The sequence below is a fragment of the Ochotona princeps genome, chromosome 31, assembly GCF_030435755.1.
Source record: "Ochotona princeps isolate mOchPri1 chromosome 31, mOchPri1.hap1, whole genome shotgun sequence".
Classification (NCBI taxonomy): Eukaryota; Metazoa; Chordata; class Mammalia; order Lagomorpha; family Ochotonidae; genus Ochotona; species Ochotona princeps.
The window spans coordinates 13015064-13030776 of NC_080862.1; the positions used below are offsets into that span (position 1 = coordinate 13015064).

At 41.0% G+C, this 15713-nt stretch overlaps 1 protein-coding gene across 2 annotated transcripts in view; it reads left to right on the forward strand.

Annotated features, from left to right (window-relative positions):
- Positions 1-15713, forward strand: part of ZNG1A (Zn regulated GTPase metalloprotein activator 1A) — a 39289-nt gene that overhangs the window by 11667 nt on the left and 11909 nt on the right. For both annotated transcript variants that reach the window (XM_058657378.1, XM_058657379.1), the window contains 5 exons: positions 2339-2398; positions 3503-3540; positions 8708-8754; positions 10975-11061; positions 14052-14096. In XM_058657378.1, the coding sequence (XP_058513361.1) occupies positions 2339-2398; positions 3503-3540; positions 8708-8754; positions 10975-11061; positions 14052-14096 (277 nt within the window). The remainder of the gene's footprint in view (positions 1-2338; positions 2399-3502; positions 3541-8707; positions 8755-10974; positions 11062-14051; positions 14097-15713) is intronic.

Genomic DNA, 15713 nt, shown 5'->3' on the forward strand with positions numbered 1-15713 from the left:
GGAACTGTATGTCCTTCTATATCCGATTGCTGCAGATAAAACTTTTGTAAAGTTTGGGTGGTTATTCTTTATATTGGTAGCTATGAAGAAGAGAGACCGACCCTGCAGCCTGGCTCTGAGTTTTTTTTTTTTTTTTTTTTTTTTTAGCTTTGGCACAAGCGCCATTTGGGGTAGGAGAGTTCCTGCAGGGGGCAGTTGGGACGGCGCTGGCCTGTGCACCCTTGTGTGTTTGACATTGTGTCCCTGGCCTCTAATCGGAGGCACTGTTCAGCTGAGGTAGCCACGGAGGCCTTCAGACATGATCAGAGAAGAATCACCCCGGCTTGAGAGCCGAGGAACTTCATTTCCTTACAGCCTCCTCCAATTTTAAGCAACTCTTGGATAACTTTGAAATTATCTTATCCATAGCGAGCATCAGATGTAAAGTCAAACTCAAAGGCACTTTTACTGTTCTGCTTAATACCAGATAAACATACCAAGCTATTTATCTCAATAGAAATCCACACGTTTTAACGATCAGTAAAATGATCAGTGTCTGATGTGATGTTAGATATTCTGTTGGGTGAAAAAGCTGCTACTTTTTAAAGGGCTTCTTGCGTGCAGTAATGATAGACTCCAGTCACCGTTTCTGTCTTACCAATTAAATTTATGTCGCTGGCCAAGAAAGTAAAACTCCTATTGGCAATTCACTTGTTTGGTGCTTAGAAGACTGACACTCTCCAGTTCTAAGCTAAATAATTGTCATGGTAAAGTCATCTCCTTGAAAAGGACAGACATCGATTGAGCCCCCCTTACTCCCAAATCCTATTTCAGTCAAATTGGAAAACTATTAAGTTTGGGGGGAAAAAAATCAATAGGTATCAGGAAACCATTAGATCTGGTAGCCCCTGCTCTGTCTTGCCTGAGTAATCACTGTAAAGTGCTAGCTGGTATTTGGCTGTTGACATGGAGTGATGTGTGTGGACTGCGTCTTGTCAGGCCGAGGGGGACGTCTGCAGGCAGGGCGCTGAGTCCAGCTCTCCTTCTTTCTCCTCCTGGCTCATTCTTTCCGACAGCCCCATCCCTATCATTGGGACCGGGATGCCTGAAAAGCCAGCCACTTTTGCTTGCTGTCAGTTTCCTCATGTCGTGGCCTACTAATCGGGATGGCTAGTCCGGTATTGAACCAATTACTCTCAAAAACAAGTTTTAGTTCGTTCGTTCTGAATTTTTCTTCAATTCAGTTTCGTTGCTGTTATTGTTACTACATTTATCGGAAAGAGAAACACAGAGCTCTTTCAGCTAGTGGTCACCTTCCCACCTTCACCCCTACCCTGACCTCACCCTCACCCCTACCTGGTTCCCACCTGCCCACACTCAAGGCCTGCACCGACCTGAGTGCAACTGTCCCACATGGGTGCAGGGATCACCTCCTAGGGTGTGCACTGGCAAGAAGCTGGATTTAGGAGCACACCTTGCACTTGAATTCAGGCACTCTAGCATGGGATGGGAGTGTCCCAAATGAAAACTGCTAGGTCGAATTCCTACGCCAGACCCAAATTTTTGGTCAATATTAAGTAGTGTGATATTTAACCAGTAATGCCGCAGAGTACTTTTACTTCTTTTTATTCTGTAAAGTTGACTGTTTTTGCACAAGTAATTCTAAAATTAAATATTTTGATTTTACTATTTGTGAACCCTGATTACCATATTCAGTAGATGAGAAAATAAAAATCAATCATTTTCATGGTCTTAGTGTCTATTTGTTTAATACTATGTGTTGAAAAATATTTACCAAAGCTTTGTAAGTAGTAAAAGTTGGTGGGTCTTTTTTTCAAATATCTGTTTATTTTTATTGGAAAGGCAGATTTACAGAGATGAGAGACAGAGAAAGTTCTTCCATCTGTTGATTCACTCCTCAGCTAGAGCTGAGCCAATCTGAAGCCGGGAGCCAAGAGCCTCCTTCTGGTTTCCCACGTGGGTGCGGGGTCCCAAAGCGTTAGAGTATCCTCTGCTGTTTTCCTGGGCCATAAGCAGGGAACCAGATGGGAAGTTGCGCAACCAGGACACGAACCTGTGCCCATATGGGATATGGTGCTGCACAATGAAGGATTAAACGGTTGAGCCAATGTGCCAGCCCCAATCTTTTTTTTTCTTTTAGGGAATAGAGAGAGGAATAGAAATGATTATATATAATAAAAAGTTATATCAGTATAATTCCTGTAAGAAAATGAGACATCCATATTTAATTTATATGTGCAGTTACCTGCGAATTCCATTGGAGCAAATCAAAGTATAGATAGGATCAACTTTTTTAGTTTGGAGACATATTGTTATTCATGAATATTATATATTTTAGGTGCTGTGGCTTCTATGTTTTGGGTTGATGCTGAATTAGGGAGTGATATTTATCTCGATGGTAAGTGAAGTTTTGTCTTAACATCAGTTTTTATTTTTATGATTTAAGCTCAGTATTGTGCGTTTACCTTCCAATCTCAGCTCCCACATTGTTTTTGAACTGGATCAGTCTGATGGCGCAGGAAGTCTTGGTTCTGCTTAGACTCTGTAGCCCCAGGCAGCAGTAGAACTGGCTACGGGGTCTCAATCTCCACTCCCAGCTTAGTACCTCCCCTGTGGCTTGCCTTTTAAATGCTGTATAGATTTCTTATTTTCTCTGATTTATTTACTTAGTACTAGAACTTTACATGTCAGCAGGCCAATGTAAGGCTCATAATTCTGCTTTCACTTTCCGTTGAAGATAAGAGTTAAGTACACATACGAACCCACACTGTAGCACTTTGGGCAGTGTAATTCAGAAATTTTGCGCGTCTTCATCTAAGACATTTAGAAACTTTGTGAGTTGAACAATTTCCTCCTTCCCATTCTCCGTTTTCCCCAGTCTTCGGATGACACCAGCAGGCTCTCTGTGGGGCAGGTAGCTGAATGGACTCCTTAGGCACGACTAAATTAGCTGTTATCTTTTGAACAGATTATTTAGCATAGATTCTGGAATAGTTCAACTAATTGGTCATTTGGAAACAAGTACATGTTGCGTAAAATATTTTGGTGCGTTAGGTTTACTGATAGATGTTGGTAATGAGATATCCTAAAATGTCTCGGATTTATTAAGGAATAGTTGACTTGTGAAGGAAAACCTGATTTTGATTTTGTAAGAATAAAGTATAAATAGCTTGTATAATTTCCCACATATGACCTCACAGTGTAAGATTTGTCTTATCACATTTTGGCTTGTAAGTTTGTTAAACACCACGGGGATTTATTTCCCTGTTTATTTCATTTGAAAAATTGTTTCTATTTGCTCTGGTACCTTAAAGCGACAAGCACCCAATATATATTTGATATGCTTTGACTTATTACTGGAATTGAATTGATTTGAAGCATTGTTAAGAGGGAAAAAAGAAACATTTTACGGGAACATTGAAATTACTTTTGTGGTCATTATTAAATATTGTGTCATGTTAACAGTTTTTTTAAAAAGGGTGGTTAAAATATTTCTTTCTAGGTATCATAACTGTTGTGGATTCAAAATATGGATTTAAGGTAAGTCGAAAGATTTCTCTGCGTTACTGATCATTTATTCAGACTTGAGGAATGTTGACTAGTATTTTCCTTATTTGCAATTAGTACTTGAAATTTTTCTTACCAAAATATTTTTCAAGAAAGGATCCTGAACTTCAGATTCAATTTTGTGTGTTTTCTGATTATTTGTTTTTAAAGGAAATATTTATTTTCTTGTGCACTGGTTTGCTGTGGTAATAAAAGTTGGGATTAGTGTATTTAATTTCTAATGAGCATTAGGTATCAAGAGAAAGTTTTATGTAACTTCTTGTTAACTTCCACCTCCAGTGGTGGTGATTTTTCGCTTGGACAGAAAAAAAGTGAGCCTGGGGCAGCATATGAGTATTTATTTTGCTTGTTAAATGGCTGGAAATGAATTTGTTGAAAGTGTTGCTTTTCCTTGTTTGAAAATAGAAGTTGCAAGAAGGCCTAGTGTGGGGATTTGTGGTTTTTAAGATTTATTTACTTTTCTAGATATTCAGATTTACAGAGAGCAGGAGAGACAGAAAGATCTTCCGTCCACTGATTCACTCCCCAAGTGGTCACAACATCCAGAGCTGAGCCAGGAACCAGGAAGCCGGGAGCCAGGATCTTCTGGGACTCCCAACACCTGGGTGCAGGGTCCCAAGGCTTTGGGCTGTTCCCTCCTGATTTCCCAGGCAGGGAGCTGGATGGGAAGTGGAGCTGCCGGGACATGAACCAGCATCCATATGGGATCCCAGTACATGCAAGGCAAGGATTTAGCCACTAGACTACCACATTGGTTCCCAGTTAGTAAAATCTTTAAAAACTCATTATTTTATAAAATAAAGTTGTGTTTTTCAGCTTGGTTAGTGAAATACCAGTAATGGCAGCAGAGAATGAATTCCTTCCATTTGTACCTCGCCATCCTTGCTGTTCCCAGCCTGGAAATAAGGACAGGGCCCAACTTTCTTGGAAGTTTAAATTCAGGGTTTAAAAATGTATATCTGCTCTGTACTTTGCTCCATAATATATATGACTTGTTCATTTTTAAAAGTTTGTTTTCCTCCAAATCTTCACTGCCGGTTATGCTCCAGAAAGATGTGTCAGGGTTTTTTTTAAATGACTGAAACTCTTAATTCCGGAAGTTTGAAGCGAATTCATTTTAAGTCTATGTATACTGATAGTCTTTTGAATCAAAGAATGATCTTGAATACTGCAAATTTCTTCAGAAAAATTCCTGTGACTTTTTTGAAATGATATTCGTAGCAAAAAAAAAAGTTTCTAGAAATAGCCAGTAGAAGCCCCAATTTTTTATTTTAAATGTTCATTTATTTTATTTTATTTATTTATTTATTTATTTGGATTTTCATTTTTACTTTTATTACAAAGTCAGATATACAGAGAGGAGGAGAGACAGAGAGGAAGTGGAGCTGCCGGGATTAGAACCGGCGACCATATGGGATCCTGGCGAGGACCTTAGCCACTAGGCCACGCTGCCAGGCCCAAATGTTCATTTTTTTTTAAGAAAGTATATTATAGGCATATTTGAATCCATTTACTCTGTAAATTCACCTGATTTTTTTTTAAAGATTTATTTATTTTTATTACAAAGTCAGATATACACAGAGGAGGAGAGACAGAGAAGAAGATCTTCCATCCGATGATTCACTCCCCAAATGAGCCGCAACGGGCCGGTGCGCGCCAATCTGAAGCCGGGAACCTGGAACCTCTTCCGGGTCTCCCACGCGGGTTGCAGGGTCCCAAAGCTTTGGGCCGTCCTCGACTGCTTTCGCAGGCCACAGGCAGAGAGCTGGATGGGAAGTGGAGCTGCCGGGATTAGAACCGGCACCCATATGGGATCCTGGGGCTTTCAAGGCGAGGACTTTAGCTGCCAGGCCACGCCGCCGGGCCCAAATTCACCTGATTTTGATTATCTGTGATCATTCGAAGCTAGGCTATTTTGTTTTTCTTTTGTTTTGATTTTTAAAAATGATCTCATTTTTTGATCAAAACAAAAAAACTTTTTTGATAGTTTTAAAGTACCACAGCCCAAGTCCCACTGTTTCTGTATTTTCTGATTATAGATATAATTATATGTAATGTAGTCGGGTGTGAAAAAGATTTAGATAGGATCTATTACCAGGGTGGCAGTGGCCAAACAAGACAACGTTCTGAATAATGCAAACAGTCAACATTTAACCCCTGCCACCTTGATAAAACCTCTTCAATTATTAAATCAATACACCTACCCCAAACTGACATTCTGTCAAGATCATGGAAACTTTAGATTTTCTAGGCCAGATACCAGGTAAATAACTTTGCCTTTTATATAAGGAATTTGCCAACTTGTCCAATTGCTCGGGTCGCAAAGCTTGACCTCCATGCTACTTGTGATTCCGAGTATTCGGAGGCCAAACAAGTAATGACACTCGGATAATGGGCAGCAATTTAGGGGTGTCATGCTTCACAGAGCCGGCCCATCACAAGCAAAGCTGAGAAATGGAACGCTGTGGCCAGCCAGCCAAATTGAAACTGAAGTGGTAATTGATATCATGGGCTATCACTCTAATGGGATTGTCACCCATTGATCTGAAATATTCATTCTTTAATCACGGGCCAAGAATTGGACAACTTCAAATGACAGCTCTCTATTTTCTGGACTTGACACCTTGGCTACTGACATTGTTCTTTTCGGTTCTACAAATGTGACAGCATTTAAAGCAATGGAATCAATGAATGAAGTTACACAGAGAGGGTCAAGGGAGGGGTTTCCTTTTGATTCTCCCGTTACATTGCACACATGTGGAGATAATTCCGTCAGAAAGCAGTTTGGCTTCAAAAAGACCAGAAAAACGAATAGACTGACATGATGCAATATATTTTTTTTAAAAGTTAAAAGTGTTCGAGCTATAACAAATCCATTCGAAAGAACTGGCCGCCTCCATTGATTCTTTTTAAAATGACATCTGACATCTTTGACGTGAGATTATTTCCGCTTTGGTTAACAGCATTGTCCTTTCTTAGCTAGTGAGCTTACCATTGTTTTTTTTTTTTTTTTTTTCCTGGTTTTTCGTTTTTTGGAGTGAAGGAGTATCCTGCTTGTTTATTTTTGCAAAAAAAAAAAAAGAAGAAAAAAGAAAGAAAGAGACGGAATCCAAAATAACTATTTGAGACGTTGTTATCTGCATTTAATTCAAAAGTCCCTTTGTTTCCTTTTGTCTCCTAAAACTATTTTTGTTAGTGTTTATTTATTTTTATTGCAAAGCCAGATTTACAGGGAGAAGGAGAGACAGACAGAAAGATCTTCCATCTTCCAGTTGACTCCCTAAGTGGCTGCAGCGGCCAGAACTGAGCTGATCTGAAGCCAGGAGCCAGGAGCTAGGAGCCTCTCCTGGGTCTCCCACGTGGGTGCAGGGTCTCAAAGCATTGGGTCGTCCTCTGCTGTTTTCCCAGGCCGTAAACAGGGAGCTAACTGGATGGGAAGTGGAACAGCCAGGACATGAACCACACCCAAATGGGATCCCAGTGTGTGCAAGGCAGGGGGGATTCGCAACTACACCATCACGCCAAGCTCATCCCGTCAAACACTATCGAGATATAATTGACTTCCCCAAAATATCCTGTTTATTTAGGTATACAGTGTGCTGCTTTCCTATGCGTGTGATTGTGTATGTTGTAAAATGTGCTGTGAAATAACCAAGTTAACTAGTACTTCCACCACTTCACATCATTATAATTTGGATAGAGGGATATGGTGAGAAGATTTAAGATCTACGCTCTTAACAAATCTCCATACAATACGGTACTACTAACTATAGTCACCGTGCAATACGGTACTACTTAAACTGTAGTCACCACGTGTAATTCACTTCCCAGCATTTACTCATCTTGTATTTAAAAGTTTCCCAGCTTCTCACCTCCCTTTTCTTCCCCTTTGTTTGTGGTTGGTTCAACTGGGGATTTTCACTTTAAGCTGTTGAATGTTGGCGTAATCAATACAAGAATTAATTTTGTCTGTTTGATAAATAAGCAGAAGCCGCTGTCTCTGTGTAAAGGTGAGGAATTCCTTGGGCATATAGAAAATATTTTGAAAAATATTTTGCACTGGGCCCGGCGGCGTGGCTTAAGTCCTCACCTTGAAAGCCCCGGGATCCCATATGGGCGCCAGTTCTAATATCGGCAGCTCCACTTCCCATCCAGCTCCCTGCTTGTGGCCTGGGAAAGCAGTCGAGGACGGCCCAAAGCTTTGGGACCCTGCACCCGCGTGGGAGACCTGGAGGAGGTTCCTGGTTCCCAGCATCAGATCGGCGCGCGCCGGCCTGTTGCGGCTCACTTGGGGAGTGAAACATCAGATGGAAGATCTTCTTCTCTGTCTCTCCTCCTCTCTGTATATTCGGCTTTCCAATAATAATAAAATCTTTAAAAATATATATATTTTGCATAGTATTTTCCTCATATGCTTATACAAGTAGAAAATTGTAAAAATAAAATTCATCTTTACTCTTATAATAAAGGCATCTGAGTTCATGATACATAGTGTATTATTAGAGAATGTTCTTTTAAATTGCAAACTCTGGTTTTAGTCTTTTCGCAGAGTTTGACTTAGGGAATGATGAAATGTGGGCTGATATTGAGGGAAGATGTTTGTATATCCTTCATGTGTGCTCAGGGCAGGGTGTTTATATCTTTTGCAATAGTTTTATACGGCTATTATAATATTCTTTACAGAGTTGTAAGAATTGCCAGGCTTTAGCTCTGGCGGGCAGACTTAATTTGTTTTTATCTTTGATCCTTTGAACCGCCTGGCTTGTTTTGCCCACCAACCCTCGGTAAGGATTTTTTTTTGAACTCTTAGAGAAGTAAATGGCTTGCTAAAACTACCGTTTTATTCCGTTTTGGTCTAGAAATTAAAAAGCAAATTTCGAATTCTTCTTTACATATATCTTGGGTTTCATCTATGTTACAAATAACGCCAAATTCTTATGTAAATAAAACCTCCAAAATGTCAAAAATAAAATGTCTTGACAGACAGTTTGAATAGAAGTTATTTCTGCATTTGTATATTCAGTCATAGAAGTTGAGGCTCTCATTAGCAGTGAGACGTGTTTACAGTAAGATTCTTTATGTTGACATTAGCTTTTGTACTACAATGCAGTAAACTTTTTGTGACTTTGTTTTTGTTTAGCATTTAACAGAAGAAAAACCCGATGGCCTTGTCAATGAAGCTACGAGGTACTCACATATACTTATTTTAATTATTGGACAATTGGAAAGAGAAAACCATTGCTGTGAAAATTCAAACTCGGACATATAAAAATACACTCAAGGAAGAATTTATTTTTTTGTCATAATTTGTTATGATCTGATAGATTTTGTTTTAATTTATTTTTGTTGTAGCACAAAGGGACTACAGGACATGAGAGTTCTTTGTGAGGAATTTGAGAAATGTTAATATTTAAACATTTTCCTGTTTTCATAATTTGACATTAAGGATTAATATAAGATGGTTGGCTCACATATTTACTTTTAAGACAGCAGTTTATTTGATTGTTCACTATTACTGAGAACAGCAGAGGAAAAAATACAGAACGAATCTTCATTTGACATCTGAAATATTTTTTGAGAAAATTGCTTTACATCTCTGGTTCAGCTTGCCTTCCTCAAGCAATTCCTGCTAGCGGCATTAAAGCTGACAGATGCCCGTCACTAAATCTGCTGCTAGCTTTTGGAGGGACGCCCTGGGGATTGGGTGAAGCCGTCGTGGAGGGCAGCAAGGGAGACTCTCAAGCGAGTAGTCGCTTCCCTGGCATTGAGGAGTACGGTGCTCTACTGTTTGACATAACTAAACTCTGCATTTGGTGTGTAATTGGGATGCAAATTAAAAGGAATTCTAACATGTTTGTATTTTGTCCTTGTGAAAATAGCTCCTCTAAAAAGCACAAGGAATTCAAACTAGGAAAAAAGCAGAATATCATAAAAGCCTCAAGAAAACTGTATATATAATTTCTCCGCTTTAAAAACAGGGAGTCGTTTATACGTTGAGATAGATGCGTTCAGGGTTTATTCATACAAATTTTCCTCCTGTGTGAATGGACCTGAGAGCTGCTTTTTCAGTGAACGGGAAGGTGATTTGGTTTTGAGCATTTGTGTTAGTTAGGGCAGAAGCACACAGTCCAGCGGTAGAACTGAGTAGAACGGAGCTCATGACTGTCTGTTTTGTTCTGTAGCAGATTGTAACACTGGGTTATTTAGCTTGAGTTGTATATGGATTGATATAAATGTGTTCATGGTGAACCAGACATGTATGTTTCTGACAGAGCTTCTGAAGTGTAGTTACAGAAACCTGTGTAATGCTAAATGTGATTATTCTTTGTATTTCTTTGCAAAGTTTACATTGCAAGAACAGTTAATAGATTACCCCTACTCCTATCATGTTGGTTATGTTAATTTTATGCTTTTCTCTCTCTTTTTTAAAGATTTATTAATTTTTATTACAAAGCCAGATATACAGAGAGGAGGAGAGTCAGAGAGGAAGATCTTCCGTCCGATGATTCACTCCCCAAGTGAGCCGCAATGGCCCAGTGCTGCGCCCATCCAAAGCCAGGAGCCAGGAACTTCCTTCGGGTCTCCCACGTGGGTGCAGTGTCCCAAGGCATTGGGCCGTCCTCGACTGCTTTCCCAGGCCACAAGCAGGGAGCTGGATGGGAAGTGGAGCTGCCGAGACTAGAACCCGGTGCGTTCAAGGCGAGGACTTTAGCTGCTAGGCCACGCCACCGGGCCCATCTCTCTCTCTCTCTCTTTTTTTTTTTTTAAGATTTATTTATTTTTATTGAAAGGTAGATTTATAGAAGGAAGAGAGACAAAGATCCTCGATCCACTGGTTCACTCCGCAATTGGCTGCATTGGCCAGAGCTGAACTGACTCGAAGCCAGGAGCCAGGAGCTTCTTCTGGGTCTCCCAGACAGGCACAGGGTCCCAAGGCTTTGGGCCATCTTCTACTGCTTTTCCAGGCCATAAGCAGAGAGCTGAATGGGAAGTGGATCAGCGGGGACATGAACTAACTGGCACACATGTGGGATCCTGGCCTTGCCAAGTGGAGGATTAGCCAGTTGAGCCATCGCGCCAGGCCCTTCTGCTTTTGTTTACAAAGAAATTTACGAATTAAATATTAACCCCTTGATTGTTACCTTGTGAGGTTCCTCTTTGAAGCCCTAGAGTAGCAAGTAAGATCACTTCCTAAATACTATTTCAGTGAGTACTGTAATGTAGATTTGAGCTTGTAACCTGATACATATAACTCACGTGTATTGTCCGAAGAATAAATAGGAGGAATCCATGCCACTATAGTAGAGCACCATACAGTTCTTAACTGACACAGTGATGTTAACAAGCTGTTTATATTCGTTTTAACTTCTTGATCTCCTTTTTGACCTCTGTTCTTTGCTCTTTTAGGCAAGTTGCTCTGGCAGATATTATTCTCATGAATAAAACAGACTTAGTCCCAGAAGAGGATTTAAACCGACTGAGAACGACCATTAGGTAAACAATGATATGTGTACCATACAAGATATTTTTACCGTGAGTATTGTCCTATGGAAATTTAAGGCTCAACATTGATCTGCTTCGAGGACCGCTAGGGAATTACATACGTGATTGTTGGATGATTGGCTCCTGTAAACAGTATTATGTGAAATGATTGCTCATTCCTTGCAGAATATGGCTCAAAATGTGTAGATGGACACTGAAAGTCCTGTAACCAGGTCCTCCTTTTCCTGTCTTCTCGTTGATTCTCTCACAGCCTCTGCTCTTCTTAATGTTACACAGGATGGCTTACTTTCCCATGGGCATGTCTTGCCAAATGTGTTCTCATTCTGGCAGTCTGCTTCATTGTGTGTGTGTGTGTGTGTGTGTGTGTGTGTGTGTGTGTGTGTGTGTGTGTGTGAACTGTCCATTCCGGGGGGGTGGGGGGCCGTATTTTCTTTCCCATCCTCCGCGTGCTCTATGAATCAGGTGTGTCTGCCTTAATTGGCAGCTGTGCCATGTCAAACAGCTTCCTTAAATGTCTTCAGTGTGTGGGGTCATCAACATGGGACGACGGTGTGAATGATATTCAAACATGTGATAAATGATCCAATAGCTATTTTTTTTTCCTGACTCTTCTGGATACTTCTGTTACTGTTGAAAACAAAAATGGTCTTTCTCAAATGCGGTTAGAGTTCAGGGAATTGGTTTGGAGTTATTTCGTGAAACCTGAAGTAGTAAGCATCAGGTACAAAGAGACATTTGGCAATTTTTGTTCTTCGTGTTTATTTATTTGTTGGCAAGGCGGATATATAGGGAGAAAAGGAGAGGAAGATCTTACATCTGACTCTTCACTCCCCAGATGGATGCCCAAGCTGGAGCTGGGCTGGCCTGAGGCTGCTCTGGGGGTCTGGAGCTTCTCCCAGGTGTCCTGCATGGGTACAGGGTACAGTCGCTACAATTGAGCCAGGCTGGACTCAGGAACCAGGAACTCCTTTAAATCTCCCACGTGGTGGCAAGTGGCCAACTGCTGAGCCATTGTCTGCTGCCTTCCGGGAGCCGTGGAAGCAGGAATTTGGAATCGGAAGCCGAGGCAGGACTGGGACGCAGCCGTTCTGTTGTGGAATGCAGGAGTCTCAACACAGAGCCCTACGGATGACCCCAGTTATTAGTTTTAATATTTGCATTTTCTGCTGACACCAGATGCTGAGTCTATCCTGCCAGATCACATCATAAATGCTATCAGTTGAGTCCGTAAAGGGAAGGCTCACTAAGAGTTGGCTGGCAATGATTCATTATTGCAGTAGAAATATACACTCTTCTCCTTGTGCAACTTTGTTTTAATAGTAATATCCTAAAACTTTACCCTCAAAATTGTAGTAATGTCTCTGTGTAGAGTGGGTAGTTATTTTCATTGGAGAGAGAGAAAGAGAGAGTAAACACCTCCGTCCACTCTGTAAATGTCCGAACTGGTGGTCTGGGCCAGGGCCAAAGCCAGGCTAGGTCTCCCATTTGGGTTGTAGGGTACATATCACTACTGCTTCCCGGTCCTAGGAAGCTGTGATCAGAAGTCAGAGCTGGATATTGAACCCACACATTCCCCGGGAGACACGGGCATCCTACCCACTGTGTTAAACATGTCTCCCCAGGGGCCAGCACGGTGGCTCAACAGGTTATTCCTCTGCCTTGCAGCACCGGCATCCCATATCAGCACTGGTTCTAGCTCTGGATGCTCCACTTCCGATTCAGCTCCCTGCTGATGTACTTGGGAAAGCAGTGCAGGATGGCCCAAGTTGTTAGGTCCCTGTGCCGACGCGGCAGACCTGGAAGAAGCTGTTGGCGATCATTTGGGGAGTGAACCAGTGCATGGAGGATCTCTCTCTAGTTCTACATTTCAAATAAATAAATAAATCTTTAAAAATGAATTGATGGGGCCCAGTGGCGTGGCCTAGCAGCTAAAGTCCTCGCCTTGAATGCGCTGGGATCCCGTATGGGCGCTGCTTCTAATCCCAACTGCTCCACTTCCCATCCACCTCCCTGCTTGTGGCCTGGGAAGGCAGTCGAGGATGGCCCAATGCCTTGGGACCCAGCGCCCATGTGGGAGACGCGGAGGAAGTTCCTGGCTCCTGGCTTTGGATGGGCGCAGCACCTGCGGTTGCGCTCACTTGGGGAGTGAATCATCGGACGGAAGATCTTCCTCTCTGTCTCTCCTCTCTGTATATCTGACTTTGTAATAAAAATAAATAAGTCTTTTTAAAAAATGAATTGATGGCATTGATGCTGAGTGCCTGCTCACATGTTACTGCTCAGGGGAACAGCAGGAGCCAGCCAGCTGCGCTGGGCTCACGGGCCAGACTGCTGACATGGCCTAAAGCAAATGTTGTGTACCAGTACAAAGTTTGATTGTCTGCTCATTCTAGAGACACTTGAATTCCTGGTAACTTGGAAGTCATTTATTCTAAAGGACAAAAGGAGAAACAGAAAGATCTTCCATCTGCTGGTTCACTCCTTAAGTGACCACAACAGCCAGAGCTGAGCCGATCTGAAACCAGGAGCCAGGGGCTTCCCATGTGGGTGCTGGCTCCCAGTTTTGGGCTGTCTTCTACTGCCCTCCCAGGCCGTAAGTAGGAAGCTGGAAGGGAAGTAGAATGATCAGGATACAGACCTGTGCCCGTGTGGGATCCCGTCTCATGCAAGGGGAGGACTTCAGCCACGAGGCTGATTGCAAAGGACAATTTTTAAGCCACACAATAACTTTTGTGCTACCAGCTGACAAATAGACTTCTGCATTTTATATTTTTCAAATGAGTGCCTGAGTGATAAATAATTGATTGGTGGTTTGAAATAAAGAATGATTAAAGTATAGCAAAAATGTATTTTTATTTTTCGTATTTTTCTAGTTTTAGAAATGTCTTATTTGCATACTTCCCATTGTAAAAATATTATGCTTTGTGTGCATTTTACAAAGTTTAACTTTTTTCACCTTCCCTCCCTTTTCAATCTTCCAGATCAATCAATGGCCTGGGGAAAATTTTAGAAACACAGAGGTCAAGGTACGTTTAAAAAGCTGTTCCTAATACTAACAATAAACAACTTAAGTTAATAATAAAACTCAAGCAATTGGTAGATTTTATTGTGGAATATTAGGAAGATACCGTCACCATTTTTAAAACCAGGATCCAAAAATGTGAATTGAGTGCTCTTTATGAATCAGTTGGGAGTGTCAGTTCAATGTGTTGACCTCTGTTTGTAACAAAGACTGCATAGCCGTAGTCCTGTGCCACGGTGCTTTTTGCTTAATGAAGGAGAAAGTGTAAGACTAAACCACTTAAGAAGTTAGCACAGAAATCTGAAAACTCTATTGAGGAAATTACCTTCACTTGAGGTATTTAAATGCCTTTGAATATTTTTAAAACTTGCTGAGTATTTCATAGTTGAAAAAAAGTCATGTAAAATCTACGTAATGTTTACCCTTAAATTCCTGATTTATTCCTTTACTAAGTTTTTGTTTCCATTCTTGTAGTGTGTTCTGAATATAGATATGCATCCTTATTTTGCAAAAGAGATGCTTTCTATGTCTGTAAAATGTATTTCTGAGTTCAAACTGTTTGTACTCCTATGATTTCAGGAAAGTTCTGTACTGAGGGCACTTTATTAAGCTAATTTTTTTTGCTGAGAATTGCAGCATGCAGCCAACATCTTTAAGGCTCACAGCTGGTAGCCTGGTGCCACCCAGCCCCTTGTTGATGGATTTTTTTCCTTGGAAGGCTGTGGGGGCCTTAACCAAGTGGCTTGTCTGCCACGGCAGAGATTAGAGGTGCTGACAGACTACTGTAAGTGGAAGACAGTCGCAGCAACAGCTGCCTAGGGGTGTGCAGGCAGCTGGGGGGGTTCATTTGGTATGCATTCTTAGGAGCCACACATCTAGAATAGGCAGCGAAAGAATGCCCCAAGTGTAACTCTTCTAGAAGCTGACCCCAAATGTGCTCCCTGTTTTTCACATTCCGTTATTAAAATCTGATCATCCATGAGCTGTTGCACACCCCCATCTTCTCCTTGTTGCATTATATATTTATCTCTTTGTAAAATGTCTTCTCTTTGGCAGTTGTGGAATACTTAAGTAAGTTTTTATCGTTTTGGAAATTGTTCTGGACAGAGGTTTCATCTTGATTCATTTATTATGTCATAATTTTTTTTTTTACCATCTCTAACTTTGCCCCTATTTAGGACAGTAAGTTTCCAGTGATTAACTTTTTAAAAAATGTTAAACAGAGGAAAGAACATGTGAATGAAATTTCTTTTGTTTCTTCAAAGCGTTGTGTTTATCAGTATGTCTGAGAACTTTACAACTTTAAGTAGTTCTTCCTTGCTGTAAGGAATGGAGTTGGATTAACATACTTTCCAGTGAAATGTAGACATCCATCATAAAATAGTTTCTGTTGGATCATCAGTGTTATATTAATCTTTTCCCAACTTCCTTGAGCTATAGAAATTTCTACTTACCAGTTTAGGAACCAGAATTTTTTTTTAATTTTTATTTTTATGTCCTGCCCTCCTCAGGAAGCCCAAGCCTCTCCATTCTGTCCCAATCATAAGCTACCTAAAAGCGGTCTTTAGAGATAAGAAAAACTGAAAGTAGCTCACAGGGGAAAGATTAGGTTCTTTTAGCA